This window comes from Leptonychotes weddellii, chromosome X (assembly GCF_054177405.1).
Source record: "Leptonychotes weddellii isolate Sample4059 chromosome X, ASM5417740v2, whole genome shotgun sequence".
In the NCBI taxonomy this organism is placed as follows: Eukaryota; Metazoa; Chordata; class Mammalia; order Carnivora; family Phocidae; genus Leptonychotes; species Leptonychotes weddellii.
The window spans coordinates 90,635,911-90,651,034 of NC_138385.1; the positions used below are offsets into that span (position 1 = coordinate 90,635,911).

Genomic DNA, 15,124 nt, shown 5'->3' on the forward strand with positions numbered 1-15,124 from the left:
TAGGAGACGAACTGCTATCCTTGCCAAGCGTATCTTTAATTACGAGCCCTGGAAATTCCACACCTCCCCATCAAGCCCCTGTCCCGTTACTTTGCGCTTCCTAGTTCTCCCCCGTGATGGCTCAAGCTAGTCTGTCGCCAGGGGTTGATGATCGCCGTCATGGCACCGTGCCCAAGTGGTGGGGCCTAACGCCCGGCCTCCTCCCACCTCGCCCCTCCTCCACAGAGCCTGGCATCTCCAGAGCCCGGTGCCCTTAACTCTCCTCCATTCTCTGATCCCACCAGCTGCCTCCCCCTCCCACTTCCACGTTCCATCCAGGTCAAGGGTCACCCCCACACCCCCCTCCTCCTGAGAGCTGGACCCCCCTAAAGGGGGGGGAGTGGCAGCACCTACACCAGCAGCTCACAGCAAGGGGAAGCATCAAGGCGGGCATCCTTTCCCCCAAACCTGAGACACCCTGGTGTCAGAGAAGCGAAGAGCCAGGTTTGGGTTGTGCGGTTTCCCTTCACACACAGACCAGCTTTCGGGTTACCCTGATAGGCTCTTAGGCTTCCTCTAAACCTAAAGAAGAAAAGAAAACTGGACTCCAACACAGTTTGAAGCCATTCAAGTACCTGCTTTAAGCATCCACTCAGATGTCCTAATCTTGACAGTGGTGGTGCTTACATGACTGTATGCACTGGTCGAAACTCAGAACTGTACACAAAATTTCCTCGATGTAAATTATATCAAGTTTTTAAAAATCTATTCCAGGGGCGCCTGGGTGGCTCAGTCGCTAGGCGTCTGCCTTCGGCTCAGGTCACGATCCCAGGGTCCTGGGATGGAGCCCCGCATCGGGCTCCCTGCTCCGCGGGGAGCCTGCTTCTCCCTCTCCCACTCCCCCTGCTTGTGTTCCCTCTCTCAACTCTCTGTCAAATAAATAAATAAAATCTTTAAAAAAAAAAAAAAATCAATGTTGATAGGCAGCAAGTCCAGATTACCGAAATCAAGTGATATACAGAGAAAGCCTTCATATTTCACAATTTAAAAGAGCTTAGCACTTACAATTATTTAAAAATTTGTTTTATTTTTAAATGTTAACAAAGAGGGTCTGTGTATCAGGAGACATCTCAGACATACAGAAGCCTAATAAATTCCCAGAGATTAAAGTGAAGGTCAAGCAGGTGGTTGCCTGGGCTATCTTACTTCGACAGCTTTGTCTTCAATTCCCGTGTCCAGTTCTTTTTACAACAGCTGCAAGATGATTAATCTCATCACACAACACCCAAGACAACGGCAACGTTCAGAGCAGCAGGTTTCACATTAATCAAAAAGTGGAAACCCAAATTGTCCGTGAAACTCTAACTGGATAAGCAAGCTGTGGTCTATCCATACCATGGACTATTTATTCAGCCATAAAAGGAATGCAGTACTGATATATGCTGGGACATGGATGGCATAATGCTAAATGAAAGAAGCCAGTCACAAAGGGTCACATGTTGCAGGATTCCATTTGTATGACAGAGCCAGAAAAGGCAAATCCCTAGACATAAAAAGCAAATTAGTGTATGCCAGGGACTGGGAGCAACTGGAGGCTAGGAGGAATGGGGATGATGGCTAAGGGGTAGAGGTTTCTTTCCGGGGTGATGAAAATGTTCTAAAATTGTGGTGATGGTCACCCAACTCTGAATGTACTGAAAATTATTTAAGTGTATACTTTAAATGGGGGAACGGTGTGGCATAGAAGTCATCTCAATAAATCTGTCCCCCAAAATCCAAACATACAAGCTCCACTTTTAGATTCTCAGCTACTGTGAGGTAATCAAGGCAACAGAAAGTTCCAGAAGTGGGTTGCTCCCTTTCAACCAACCATAAGCCAGGCCCGAGGCAGCAGATTAAAAGGGCTGGGAGGGGCGGTCTCCTCTGCCCTCCCCCCCCCCTCCCTGCCACAGACGTGTCACAGAAAAAGGAGTATCCGAGCAGCTGCTGTGTGCAGGCACTGTCCCGGGCATTGGACGGATGCACCCCTGCAGCCAGGCTCAGCCTCAGTTCATTCACGGTTAGGAACTGCAGCATATATTTGAAAGTTGCCAGGAGATTGAATCTTAAAAGTTCTCGTCACAAGGAAAAAAATTATTTAACTATGTGTGGCGACGGATCTTAACTAGCCTTCCTGTGGTGATCATTTCACAAGATATACAAATATCAAATCATTATGTTGTACACCTACATCTAATGCTTTATGTCCATTATATATTTCAACGAAAAAATTCTTTTAAATTTTTTGAATTTAAAAATCATAGCACTGAGATGGGGCCACAAAACATAGAGAGGGACAAATGACAATTTGGTGGGCTTGTTTTCAGAGCACAGCTCCTCTTCTTTCTCTTTTGAGAGCACGCGGGCGCGCGAACGCAGGTGTGCGTGACAGCGAGAAGAGGGGCAGAGGGAGAGAGAGAATCCCAGGCAGACCCCCGCCGGGCACCGAGCCAGATAAAGGGCTCGATCTCACGACCCTGAGAAATCAGACCCACGCTGAAATCGAGTCAGACGCTTAACCAACCGAGCCACGCAGGCACCCCCCAGAGCAGTTTCTGATGTTCATACAGAAGAACAACCAAACCAGGAAAAATTAGAAAGAAAGAAAAAGACCTGCTGAATTGGATTGACAGCCATACAACACAACACAGAAATAACACCCAAGCTCTTTTCATGCAAGTGTGCATTAAAGAAAACCACATGGGGCTGTTTACAGTACCAACCACAGGGACTATTTCTTAAAACTCACATTACAGTACCCTAGGCATACTGTAAATGTGTTGCTAATTATTTCATTGCCCTGCCTTCCCTTTCCCACTGCAAGAGAACAGTTAGAAAGGCATTTCCCATCACCCCCAACAGCTACTGAAAAGGGGGAAGAGCCTCACTCTACTCTAATATAACCACCTAGGTCTCTCCATGAGCCAATCTCCTTATGACATTAAAGAAGGGCTCACAAAAAGAGAATTTATGAGACAGAATCCTAACCCCTCTTTAGTCTGGAACCCAAACAGTAATGCAATATTGTACCCTCTTCTTCCTGGTAAACCCGTCACCCCCACAAGGCTACGGGAGTCTTCAAAGCAGCCACAACCCACAAGCCTCAGTCAGCACAGAGAGGGAGGCACCTCCACGGAGTGCTCATGTAGCTCAAACTATCCAGTCCTCACATTCTGACCTAGTCCACATGGGAGGCTAACCAAGAATTATAAAGAAAGGCACAGAAAGGGGAGATCATGCAAGAAGCCTGGCTTTCGCTTGGGGAGAAGATAACGAATTGTGGCCCTGAGAAGCTGGACATCTGGCCATCTGAACTCTCCCAGAAGGCATCTTCTGAGCAACATAAGGTGTGCCTACATAAGGGTTCAAGATCCATGTTTCCAGAAGAGGAAGTAGTAAACTCGGGCTAGAGCTGTGGAAGAGAGCAGAAGACCACCAACGCAGAGGACACTGTAGAGGCCAGGACCACAAAAAGCCCTCTCTGGGCGCTGTACTCAACCCAATAGAAAGAAGCCCAAGAAATGAGGTGAAACCAGACCCAGCAGCTGCAAAAAAGGGATGAGCAAAGTGGTAAGAGGGAACTGATAGGGTCTGAGGTGAGGGGAAAGGAGAAGACCTAAGGCACCTGGACCAGGAAAACTAACCAGCCCTTACACCTTTAGTTCACAACTGCCCTCCACTGTCCACTGTGAGGAGTGAAAAGCATCCCAGCTGCCGACTGCCACCTCCCCTTCATCTCACAAAGCAGTGGGATGAAACCAGGTTACAGGCTGGCCCAAGGTCAGACGGCAATGGCTTCCTTCAGCTCCATGCAGAAGAAAACCAGGTTTCTTTCCCAAAGTAGAAACTGTGGGATCGCCACTTTTACTGTCCAGGAGCGCTTAACCAGTATCATGAACATCCAGCTCTCTTCCCACTGCCTTTAGGTGGGCAGAATACCCTACGGGTTCAGATCTATTAACCATTTGTGTTTCTGCAAACAATTCTAGGGTTTGTGCCCAAGCTTCTCTGCCAGGCTGCAAATCAACAATGAAATAATATTTCCAGAGATAAAACAGTTTGGACTTTGTGTCGTCAAAAGTCACATTTTTATCAGGCCATCCCTGAGGTGACCCCCTGCACCTTCTCTTCTTCCAGCTTTGGCGAAGGCAGACTCAGCGAAGTCAACATTCAGGACTGTGCCCTTCAGAATGAACCTCCAAGGAGATTACTCAGCACCCAGGAAGTATTGGAAAAGTTAAGTGCCACAGAGATGAAAGTCAAAGGACACAAGTCAAAACTCCCCGTACAGAGGGAGGAATGTATACTATGATGGATTCCAGATGAGAAAAAGGCCATGTGGGGGGCCTGGGAATCTGTACTTGAATGTCTTTCCAGATGGCTCTAAAGCAAGCCACTGGACTTAGACAGTCTGAAGGCATGGGTGGACAAACTTGTTCCTTAAAGGGCCACACAGTAAAGATTTCAGGATTTGGCAGGCCAAATCAGGGCCCTGTCAGCTACCAGAAGGCCATACAAAGGAGGCCGGAAGAACAGGATGTGGCCCAAGGGCCCAAGTTTGTTGACCCCTGGGGTCTAAGGTCTTTTCCAGCTCTAAATTCCTAACCAAGAGGCACAGGGACGCTCAGCTGTAATTCTACAACCTGAATTTCCAGAAGTGACATTCTTAGCATTTGGGACTAGAATAATCTGAGGAATACTTCCTCCATTCAAGTTAGCAATTTATTAAATGCGGGGGGACAAAATAACAGCTAATAACCCATATAACCAGGACCCCAGTAGACACCAAAAAGATAATAAAGGAATTCTACAAACAACTCTACACATAAATTTAGCGACTTAAAAGGAAATAGGCCAATTCCTCAAAAAACACAAACTACCACAACTCACCAATAAGAAGTAATCTGAAGAGCCCTATAACTACCAAAGAAATTGAATCCATAATTTAAAAACTCCCCAAACAGAAATCTTGAGGGCCAGATGGGTTTCACTGGAGAGTTCTATCAAACATTTAAAGAAGAATAACACACTTCTATACAAAATCTCTTGCAGAAAACAGAAAAGGAATGCCTAATTCATTTTATGAAACCATTGTCCTAATACCAAAACCAGAAAAAGTCAACAAAGAGAAACCTACAGACCAGTATCCCTCGTGAATATATAAACACAAAAGTCCTTTGCAAATCCTTAACAAATAAGAATTCAGCAATAGGGGCGCCTGGGTGGCTCAGTCCGTTAAGCCTCTGCCTTCGGTTAAGCCTCTTGCCTTCGGCTCAGGTCAGGATCCCAGTGTCCTGGGATGGAGCCCCGCCTCAGACTCCCTGCTCTGCTCCCTGCTCAGCGGGGAGTCTGCTTCTCCCTCTCCCTCTGCTGTTTCCCTGCTTGTGCTCTCTCTCCGTCAAATAAAGTCTTTAAAAAAAAAAAAAATTCTGCTTTCACTTAAAGAGCTCCTTTAAATAAAGGAAGACCAACCTTCAAATCACATGCCATTGCATTATTTTCTGCCTCTTCTTTTGCCAGCAGAACTTTCCTTATCTTTCAGTAAGTTAAATTCACCCCTCTTTATAACTGAGCGTCTTTATCCACTGGCACAATCTCAAAGTACTCAGCCCTAAGTACTGCAATTAGTGCTAAGTGTTTTATGTATCATTTGACACTCTTCCAAACATTTTATTGGACATCCCACCCAACAACACAGTGTGTGGGATCTGGGGATCATTAGCACCTTCATGCAGAGGGAGAAAGTAAGGCGCATGTGAAACTACCCGGAGGGTCATCTAGAAGATGCTACCGGTTCTTAGCAGCTCCTTTTGGGTTTGCTGCTTAGCACATAAACACATCTGATCCCAAGTATGGCCACTAGCTCAGTGGCTCCTTCCGGAACACAGATGACAGTATCAGTTTAATGAAATCCAGGCCAACCACAACTTAGGGCCCCAGAGTTGTTTTTCCTGGGGTCTGGATAAGTGCCTAGTCGTAAGGGTTTCAAAGAGCATTCGTGCAATGGTTTACATACTTGCTTTAAAGATTCAATTGAGGAGGCTTCCTGACTCTTCACAAGAACTGGGCCTGGAAGCAAAGTCCCATGAAATGGTGGCCGGCACGGCCCGGGTTACAACCACTGGAGGCAAACGCCTGCCGTGTGCGGGACTCCAGAAACTCAACTCACTCACAGCTTTCCTGAACACGCTTTTCAACAGATGCCCAACCACAGCCCAGGCCACTTCCGAACCGATCTAGGAGTAGTACAACCGTGCCGGTCTCAATTCACATTACAAAGCCCGTCATTCCAAACTGTACCGGGTACCACGCCTGACGCCAGCAGCTCTAACTTTCCCAAGCTCGGAGCCCCTGCACCTCGGTCGTCTCCCAACAAGGTAACAAAGGCCTGGGCGGCCATTCAGATACAGCCCATTTCATGACACAATTAAGATGCAAAGAAGAGGGGCGCCTGGGTGGCTCGGTTGTTAAGCGTCTGCCTTCGGCTCGGGTCATGATCCCAGAGTCCTGGGATCGAGCCCCACATTGGGCTCCTTTCTCTGCGGGAAGCCTGCTTCTCCCTCTCCCACTCCCCCTGCTTGTGTTCCCTCTCTCGCTGTGTCTCTCTCTGTCAAATAAATAAAATCTTTAAAAAAAAAAAGATGCAAAGAAGATTTCAAAAGTGGTTTAACTCCTCCACTGCAAAACCTTCCATTATGTGTAGACGATTTCCTCACGCTCTAAATATCGCTTAGTATCTTAAGTACTTTTTCAGTTTCCAATCTGAGAAGTTAAGACCATTCTATTTTTATTTGCTTCTCTCCTTGTTAGGTTGAAGACCTTTATGTATACCTCTATTGCTGCAGCTGGTATGTTTTTCTCTCCTACATTACCTAATCATAAGCTTTTGTTTTTAAGGGTATACCGGTTTCTATTCATAAGACCTTCTGGCTTGCTGTTAAAAATACTAAATTGTTGCCACACATGATACATACATTTTCTATCTTGTCTTTTTAATTTTAGCCAACTTAAAAGCACCTTCCCCCCGCCCCAAAACACACACACATACACACACACGGCAAAGTGTCTACTAGCTGGTTATGCAGTTGGAAAATGCTATCCTGAAGAAATGTCACATGCAGGGCTTCAGATTACTTGAAAATGCACCTCTCTCATTAGCTGGGGTAGAGATTGTTCTTAATGCCTGGATGATGGAGTCAATTTCTTAAACAGCTGTTATCCCTTCCACAGCACTTAAAATAACGACAGAGAACGACCAAATAACTAGATGAGGCTTCTTGAGATAAAGCACAAACTCATTTTACCATACGCTACCTCCACAGGTTTAAAGAAATGGGTGTAACTTTGGGACTACACTCTTAAAAAGATTATGGTTTATACAATTTTTTAATGGCAAGCTCACAAAACTAATTCCCAGCAATGTGCAATTACTCAGGCTGCAGTCAAATGCAGCCTGATTCGTGCAATTAAGAATCTTTTGCAGAGTTGGGGGAAAGAGTTAAAAAAAAAAAAAAAGCAAAAGAGTGTGCCAAATGAAGGGAGATTCCATTGAGACCTCCCCCAAACAGCCCATAAAACATTTGCAAACAGCATTCAAGTACGAGAGAATACCTAAAGGACGAAAAATGCCTGCCCCAGAGCTGTTAAATTCTGAGTCTGGGTGCCTCCCAGCTACTTGGAAGCACAGGGAGTGTGAAACTCGAATGTGCGCAAGGGTAGGGACAGCTGGGCAGAAATGGCCCCAGGAGGGGCTGACAAGGTGATGAGGACACACAGGAGGCTTTTTAAATGAGAAAAGGGACAGGAGGAATCTATTGAGTTTGTGGTGATCAAGCCCTTCCCCAAAATGGAGACACTGGGAGACTGTGGCCAAGAAGTGTAGCCAGGAAAAAGGTGAGCAAGGAATCTGAGAGCGTAGCAGGCACAATGTGCAGGACTTAAGGACTGGCTGCCTGGTACTTGGGGTAGGGGGACGCCCCACGTTCCTGATACAAGGGCTTTTTGTTTTTAATGAGGATCCTACAATACTGATTCTCGTACTTAATTAGCATCAGAATTACTGGGAGGAAGCTGGTTAAAAATGCAAATTCCAGAAACTCCTCCAGCCCAGACCGTGATTCAGTCCATCTAGAAAAGGACCCAAGCATGCATTTCCCCCTTCCCAGGCATCCGCCCCCTTAAGGCTACATTGTTAAAGCGGGTATGTGGGGGCAGGGGGTGTTGTTATCACAATGGTAAAGTGTTACGACAAGGGATGATAATGCTAAGACAAAGGGGAAAGCTTTTTCTCCTCTTGAACAACAAAACACTAGATGCGATCAAAACTGGATTTTTTTAGGTTTTGTGCTTATAGCTATGAATCGCACAAAGACGATATGCTTCTACCAGAAAGCAGCTCAACAAATAACACGGAAACAGTGGGAGCTCTGAGGATGGGAGGAAGGCTCAGGAAATCAGGGAGGGAGGGTCACCAGAAGCCAGTGCTGGCCAAGGCCTCTGATCCTAACCGACCCCAGGGCAAACCTAGGAGGAAGGTAAGGCCCACCCTCCCTCTATGACTATTGATTTATGCATAATGGAGACTTCCAAAAAGAACCAGGGAAATTTCGCTGATGATCTGTCATCTGCTTTAGGGCATCGGCTTAGCTAGAACTTACCCCGGGGATTCTCTGCCCCAGCACTATTGACATCTAGGGCTGTCAACGCTGTGGGGGGCCTGTCCTGTGCAATGGAGGGTGTTGAGCAAGCACCCCTGACCTACGAAATGCTAGTAGCACCTCCCCACTTATGATAACCAAAAATGTCCCCAGATACTGCCAAATGTCCCCAGGAAGGGGGAGGAAGGGAGACAGAGTTGTTGAGAATCACTGCCTTAAACTAAGAGGCTTCGCAGTTGTGGAATTAACAAAGGCCTTGGAATCAAATAGACAAAGCTTTGAATCCCAGCTACCCCATTTATTAGGTGAAAAGCTTCAATGGGCCTATTTATTCATCTTTAAAATGGGGATAACAGGACCTACCACGGGGTTGTTGTGAGGATTACGTAAAATAACGTGTAATGCGCTTAGGGCAATGCCTAGCCCAGGAGGCAACTAATAAATACCGGCTTTCATGTTTTCAAAGAGATGTCTGTCTTGAAGAGGAACCAGAGACATTTGCTTACAGCTCTGGCCTTGAGTGGAAACCTACTGGGCCTAAAAGAAACAATATACAGAAATGGCACTCTCCCTTCCCTGTCCAGGTAGGGGGTCTGAACCAGGGGTCCATGGGCTTCCCAGGGGCCAGTGATTCCCAGGGGCCAGTGGATACAATTCAGGGGGGTCTGTGAACTCAGATGGGGAAAAAAAAATACACATCCTTATTTTCACTAATTGAAATTTAGCATTTTCTTCAGTTATGCTTGTAAAACCACACATCAACTATGGTGGCTATCGTCACCAATAAAATCTCACAGCTTTTTCTCACAACACAGCTGAAATACGATTTTCTCAGCTCTACTTCGAAATTATGGAAGTTATTAGGCCTGATGCTAGATCATGTTATTTAATGTGCTACTGAAGAAGCACATATTACTATGCTACATATTTGGGACTTTTTTGTTTATTTTGAAAATTGTGTTTTAAAGTAATTGGGTTACTTTATGCATTTAAAATTCTTACTCTGAGGGGCACCTGCGTGGCTCAGTTGGTTAAGCGTCCGACTCGACTTCGGCTCAAGTCATGACCTCAGGGTTGTGAGATGAGCCCGCTTCGGGCTCACGTGCTGGGCTTGAAGCCTGCTTAAAATTCTCTCCCCCTCTTCCCCTCACCGACTCCACTCCAAAAAAAAAAAAAGTAAAATTCTTACTTTGAGGCTCCACAATCTTCCTTGATAAGGGTCAAAGGCACAAAATTAGAACCCCTATCCTAAACCTTTTTGGTTAAGCCCAATTCCTAAGCAGCCTTCTATTAATTTATTAAACAAGATCTTTGTTAGAAAACTACTTTCTGGGGGTGCCTCAGTTGTTTGGCGTCTGCCTTCGGCTGAGGTCACGATCTCAGGGTCCTGGGACCGAGCCCTGCATCGAGCCCCGGGCTCCGCATCGGGCTCCCTGCTCAGTGGGAAGCCTGCTTCTCCCTCTCCCGCTCCCCCTGCTTGTGTTCCCTCTCTGGCTGTCTCTCTCTCTAATAAATAAAAATCTTAAAAAAAAAAAAAAAGAAAGAAAGAAAAGAAAAAAGAAAACTACTTTCTGAATTGGAGTAACATAAGTCATTTTGTTTCCCTACATCAACTATAGATCAGCGGTCCAGAACCCGAACGTAAGAGCATCAGGCAGGTTTCCTCACTCAGGACCCGTAAATGTGTGTCTCATTTTCCCCGTAGGGTACTTGAACTAGTTTTCCATCTTGACCATAACATCAATCAGGTGCATTTTAACCAGCACTTATCAAACATCTATGAGGTACCAGAACTGTGTCCAGGATACAGACACTGGAGGCCGGCCTTCGCAGATACTCCCAGCCCGGGGGAAGAAATGAGACAGGGAGAGGAGGACTGCTCGAGCTTTGGAGGGCTGACTAGCCAGAGGCTTGTTTGCTCTAACAGGGCAGGCAGAGGCGGTGCGTACCACACCACACTCCCCTCTGGATACCCAGCCCGCTTGCTGCCTAGTGTATATGACTAGGAACAAATCGTGTGTCCTCCACCAGCCCAGAGATGCTCAAACCATACAAACAAGGGACATGTTTATTCTTGTTAGCCTCAGCTGAGAAATCACAAAATGTTTTCTGGGTTCGGGAGTCCTCAGAATCCAATACAAGTCACTTGCACAATGACCAAAGATGAGGTTTTGTTTTTTAGCAAAAATTAAAATTTCCCAAGTTATGTCATCAGCCACAACACTAAACAGGCACCACCAGGCCCAACCTATAATTGCCCTTAGTGGCCCAGTGGCTGCTGGGTACTAGCTCACTTGCACTGGTAACTAAGCTATATGGAATCGCAACATAATAACATAACTAAGTGGTTCAAGTTTAATTCCATTAAAATCACATCATGGAACTGGAGCATTAGTAAGGATTACTGACAAATGGGAAAAAGAACATGAATCCAGGCTCCACAGGCATTTGACTCACCCCTGAGTCACATCCAGTACTCACCATGCCAAGACTAATGCCTTTTGACTCATTATTATCAATTAAAATAAATGTTTTTGGAGACCTCACACACAGGTGGTAGATTTCTCACCAAGTGCCCCTAACTGAAACTTCGAAGAACTTACAAGATCCCAGTCTAGCCAGATTCCCTTATTTTCCAAGTGCAGACACCTACTGACAGCAAGGGTAACATGTCTCCCCAAATTAAGTAATGGGGGAACACAGTAAGAATCAGAGTTCTCGGGGTGCCTGGGTGGCTCAGTCGATTTAAGCGTCTGCCTTCGGCTCAGGTCGTGATCCCAGGGTCCTGGTATCGAGCCCCACCTGGAGTTCCCTGCTCAGCGGGGAGCCTCCCTCTCCCTCTACCCCTGCTCGTGCTCTCTCTCTAATAAATAAAATCTTTTTTAAAAAAAATAAATACTAAAATAAATACTAAAAAAAAAATCTTACTCCCAAAACACTTTTGTAGGGTCTCAAGAACTAACAAAGATGAATATATACACATCCCCCTCCTTAGTATTATTTCTTCCTAGAATGTTCCTCAGCTCACCATCAAAATTTTCTCATCTTTAAGGTTAACAGGCTGAAAGGGGCGCCTGGGTGGCTCAGTCGGTGAAGCATCTGCCTTCAGCTCAGATCGTGATCCCGGGGTCCTGCGATCCAGTCCCGCACCGGGCTCCCCACTCAGCAAAGGAGTCTGCTTCTCCCTCTACCGCTCCTCTCTGCTCATAATCTCTCTCAAATAAATAAAATCATAAAAAGTTTTAAAAAAAGATTAACAGGCTGAGAATTAAGGATAATTGGCTGGGAATGTTTGTTTTTTTATTTTCTCCTTGCCCAACTGAATTATTTAGATACCACTTCCACACCTTGCCAGCTTAGAATCTGCCAGTTTCTCCTGCTCTCCTCTAAACTGTGTGTCTATGGTTCTCTCCCTCTCTGGCCAATGTCAGCCCCAAGTGTTAAAGTTCTCTTGCTTGGGGCACCTGGCTGGCTCAGTCTGAAAAGCATGTGACTCTTGATCTCCCCGACGTGAGTTCAAGCCCTGCGCTGAGCACAGAGATTACTTAATTAAAGAAAAAAAAAATTAGGGGCGCCTGGGTGGCTCAGTCGCTTAAGCGTCGGCCTTCGGCTCAGATCATGATCCTGGGGTTCTGGAACAGAGCCCCGCGCCAGGCTCCTTGCTCAGCAGGGAGCCCCCTTCTCTCCCTCTGCGCTTGTGTGCGCTCTCTCAAATAAAGATTTTTTTTTAAAGATTTTATTTATTTATTTGCCAGAGAGAGAGAGAGGGAGAGTATAAGCAGGGGGAGCGGCAGGCAGAGGGAGAAGCAGGCTCCTCGCTGAGCAAGGAGCCCGATGTGGGACTAAGGATCCCAGGACCCTGAGATCATGACCTGAGCCGAAGGCAGACGCCCAACCATCTGAGCCACCCAGGTGCCCCATCAAATTAATAAATCTTTTTTAAAATTTAAAAAATAAAGTTCTCTCTCCTTTTCTTCATAAAGTGAAGGTTGCCCCGCACTTTTACAACAGAACACAGAAGCCTATTGTGAGCCATCATTTCAACATACCACACCTGAATTAAGCTGAAAGCTGTTTAAGGCTTCAGGCACCAACACAGACTGAGAGAAGTGCCAGAATCTTCCAAGCCTCATCCTGATACTACCCTCCTTAGAGCCTAGAAAACCCATGTTCAATAAGTACAGGTCAATGTTCACACATGCTTCCACCAAGGACACTTCCTAGACTCACCTCTTAGCAGCTAGGTGACCCTGAACCACTAGTTCTTCCTCAAGCCTCATCCTCCTCACCTCTAAATTCAGTATGCAAGAACCTTCACTAAGCACTAATCCCTAAAGTTGGCAGGATAATTATTCAACAAAACCTTAGCCATCTCACACCCAACACTAGCTGCACGCCCCAATCACCATTTTATTTCCTGACTCTCCCAGTCATCTCCCTTCTCTCTATCCTCAACTAAGAAATGTGGGAACTAAAAAATGCTTTGTTTTCTCAGTCACTTCCCAACCACCGAATACACCGACATTACTTAAGAACCTTTTGGTGTTTTAGGGCAACTCCCTTAAAATTAAGCCCTATGAAGTGTGCACCGTCCTTCCTTCTTTTTTTTTTTTTTAACCACCGGGAGGATAATAGTCAGAAAGGTTGAGACGTTAAGGCCAAAGTCCCATGCAGAGCCAATGAAGAAAGACAAGATGCAAACCTAGGTCTTGCTTCAAATCCTCAAGGTTTTGTTTTGTTTTTAATTAAATCTTTGCCTTCGGAGAGCCTTTAAGCTTGGGGGAGAAAAATGCAAAATGAGATTTCAGAACTTCAAGAAAGGAGAAGAGAAAGACAGAAAGTGAAAAACTCATGGTTTTAAGTGGGAACAGAAAAGGTTGCTCCATCCAATTCAAGGAAAACGGTGAAAAGGCAAGATATGGATGAGATGCTCCAAGTGGGATGTACAGGAAGCGCAGATTCAAGTCTGCAGCACTTATAGGTTTAAAAGCCACCAGAAAAAAGGCTGGCAGCCCTACCCCTCCCCCCCCCCACGTTAGAAACACCCAAAGAAAAACATGCAAAATACCCTTCCCCTTCGTAATTCCTGCACACAGTTCCGACTTTCCAGCCCTCTGTTGTGGCCGGCTGTGTTCCGAGCCTCCAAGACTCGGGGAATTTTAGTTCCCGCGCCCAGACCTCACCTCCCCCCCCTCCATAATCATCGTTTCCTTTCCCGCCCCCCGTCCCTTTCCGCGGGACCCGTCTCCTACGCAGTCGGCTAAGAATTCTGCAAGCGCGGCGCGCTCCTGCCCCAGCCCCGGCTCCCACGAGGGGAGCCCCCGCCCCAGGGTGGAGGGAATTTACCCGCCTCCGAGAACAGGAAAAGGTCACGCGGGCGGCCCCGCGCGGCGCACGCCCCCCGCCCCTGCACTCCCGCCCTACGGGGGGGCCCGCGGACGTGGGGGGGGTGTTCCTCCCGAGCCGCGCGGCGCGAAGGGGACCCTCGCGGGGGCGGCCACGCCCGCACAGGGCGCGGGTGGGCGACCCGGGCCTCGAAGGGCGGCGCCGCCGGAGGAGGGCTGTGGGGGAAAGCGGCCCCTCCAGGCCCCGCGCTGCGGCGGGGACCGACTGGAGCGCGGCCTCCGCCCCGGCCGCCGGTGCACGCGGCCCCGCAGCGCGCTCGGCGCGGCAGCCGGAGAGACGCCGGGGCCGCGCGGGCCGTCCGCATTGTTCGGCCCGCGGCGCGCGCCCCGCCCGGTCCCCGCTGGCCCCAGCCCGGCGGGCGGCGCGGGCGGCCGGGCAGGTGGCGGCCGCGCGCCCTCACCTTTGGCGCCGAGCTTGAAGTCGAGCGTGCTGTGCCGTACTGCTGCCATAGTGAGGCGAGGCCCTGTGCCATGCCTGGGGGAGGCGGCCGCGGGAGACTGGGGGGCCGCACGGCGTGTCGGGCTGCGGCCGGCGGGGAGTGAGACGCGCCGGGGAGGCCGAGGGTAGGAGGTGGGAGGGACCGCCGGGAGCGATCCGGGGCGCGGGGGCGGGGTCGGGCCCGCCTCCGGGAGGGAGGAAGCGAGGACGCCCGCAGCCCCGAACTTAGAGCGCAGGGTGTGGGGCCTCGCTAATGTAATGGTGGAAACGTGGGCGCCGTGCTCCCCGCCGTGCGTCACCAATGGCCGTTCCCGCGCCGAGGATCGGGCGGGCGCTCCCGCCATCCGTTAGGTCACCTTAGGTTTGAACAGCGCAGCACGACTTCCGGGGGGCCCACCCCCTACACATCCACACGTCCCCAGACCATCCCCCAAGCCAGGGCCCCTCTTATTTCCTGGCTAAGTCAAGAAAATCAAATGCTAGGATCCACCCTGTAGTCCAAAAGTACTGCCGCCTTTTCCTTAACTCTTCAAATGCTACAGTTAAACCCATCAGAATTATTGCCATTATTATTAGCAAGGGTCGGCTTGCATTTCGGGACCAAA

The 15,124-nt window shown here is 48.2% G+C and overlaps 1 protein-coding gene across 1 annotated transcript in view; it reads right to left on the reverse strand.

The window, feature by feature from the left end:
• SMS (spermine synthase) overlaps positions 1–14,878 on the reverse strand; it is a 49,614-nt gene extending 34,736 nt beyond the window's left edge. Inside the window, exon 1 of the mRNA XM_081809055.1 lies at positions 14,482–14,878. Within this exon, the coding sequence (XP_081665181.1) occupies positions 14,482–14,863 (382 nt within the window). The 5' untranslated portion in view covers positions 14,864–14,878. The remainder of the gene's footprint in view (positions 1–14,481) is intronic.
• Positions 14,879–15,124: the final 246 nt, after the last annotated feature.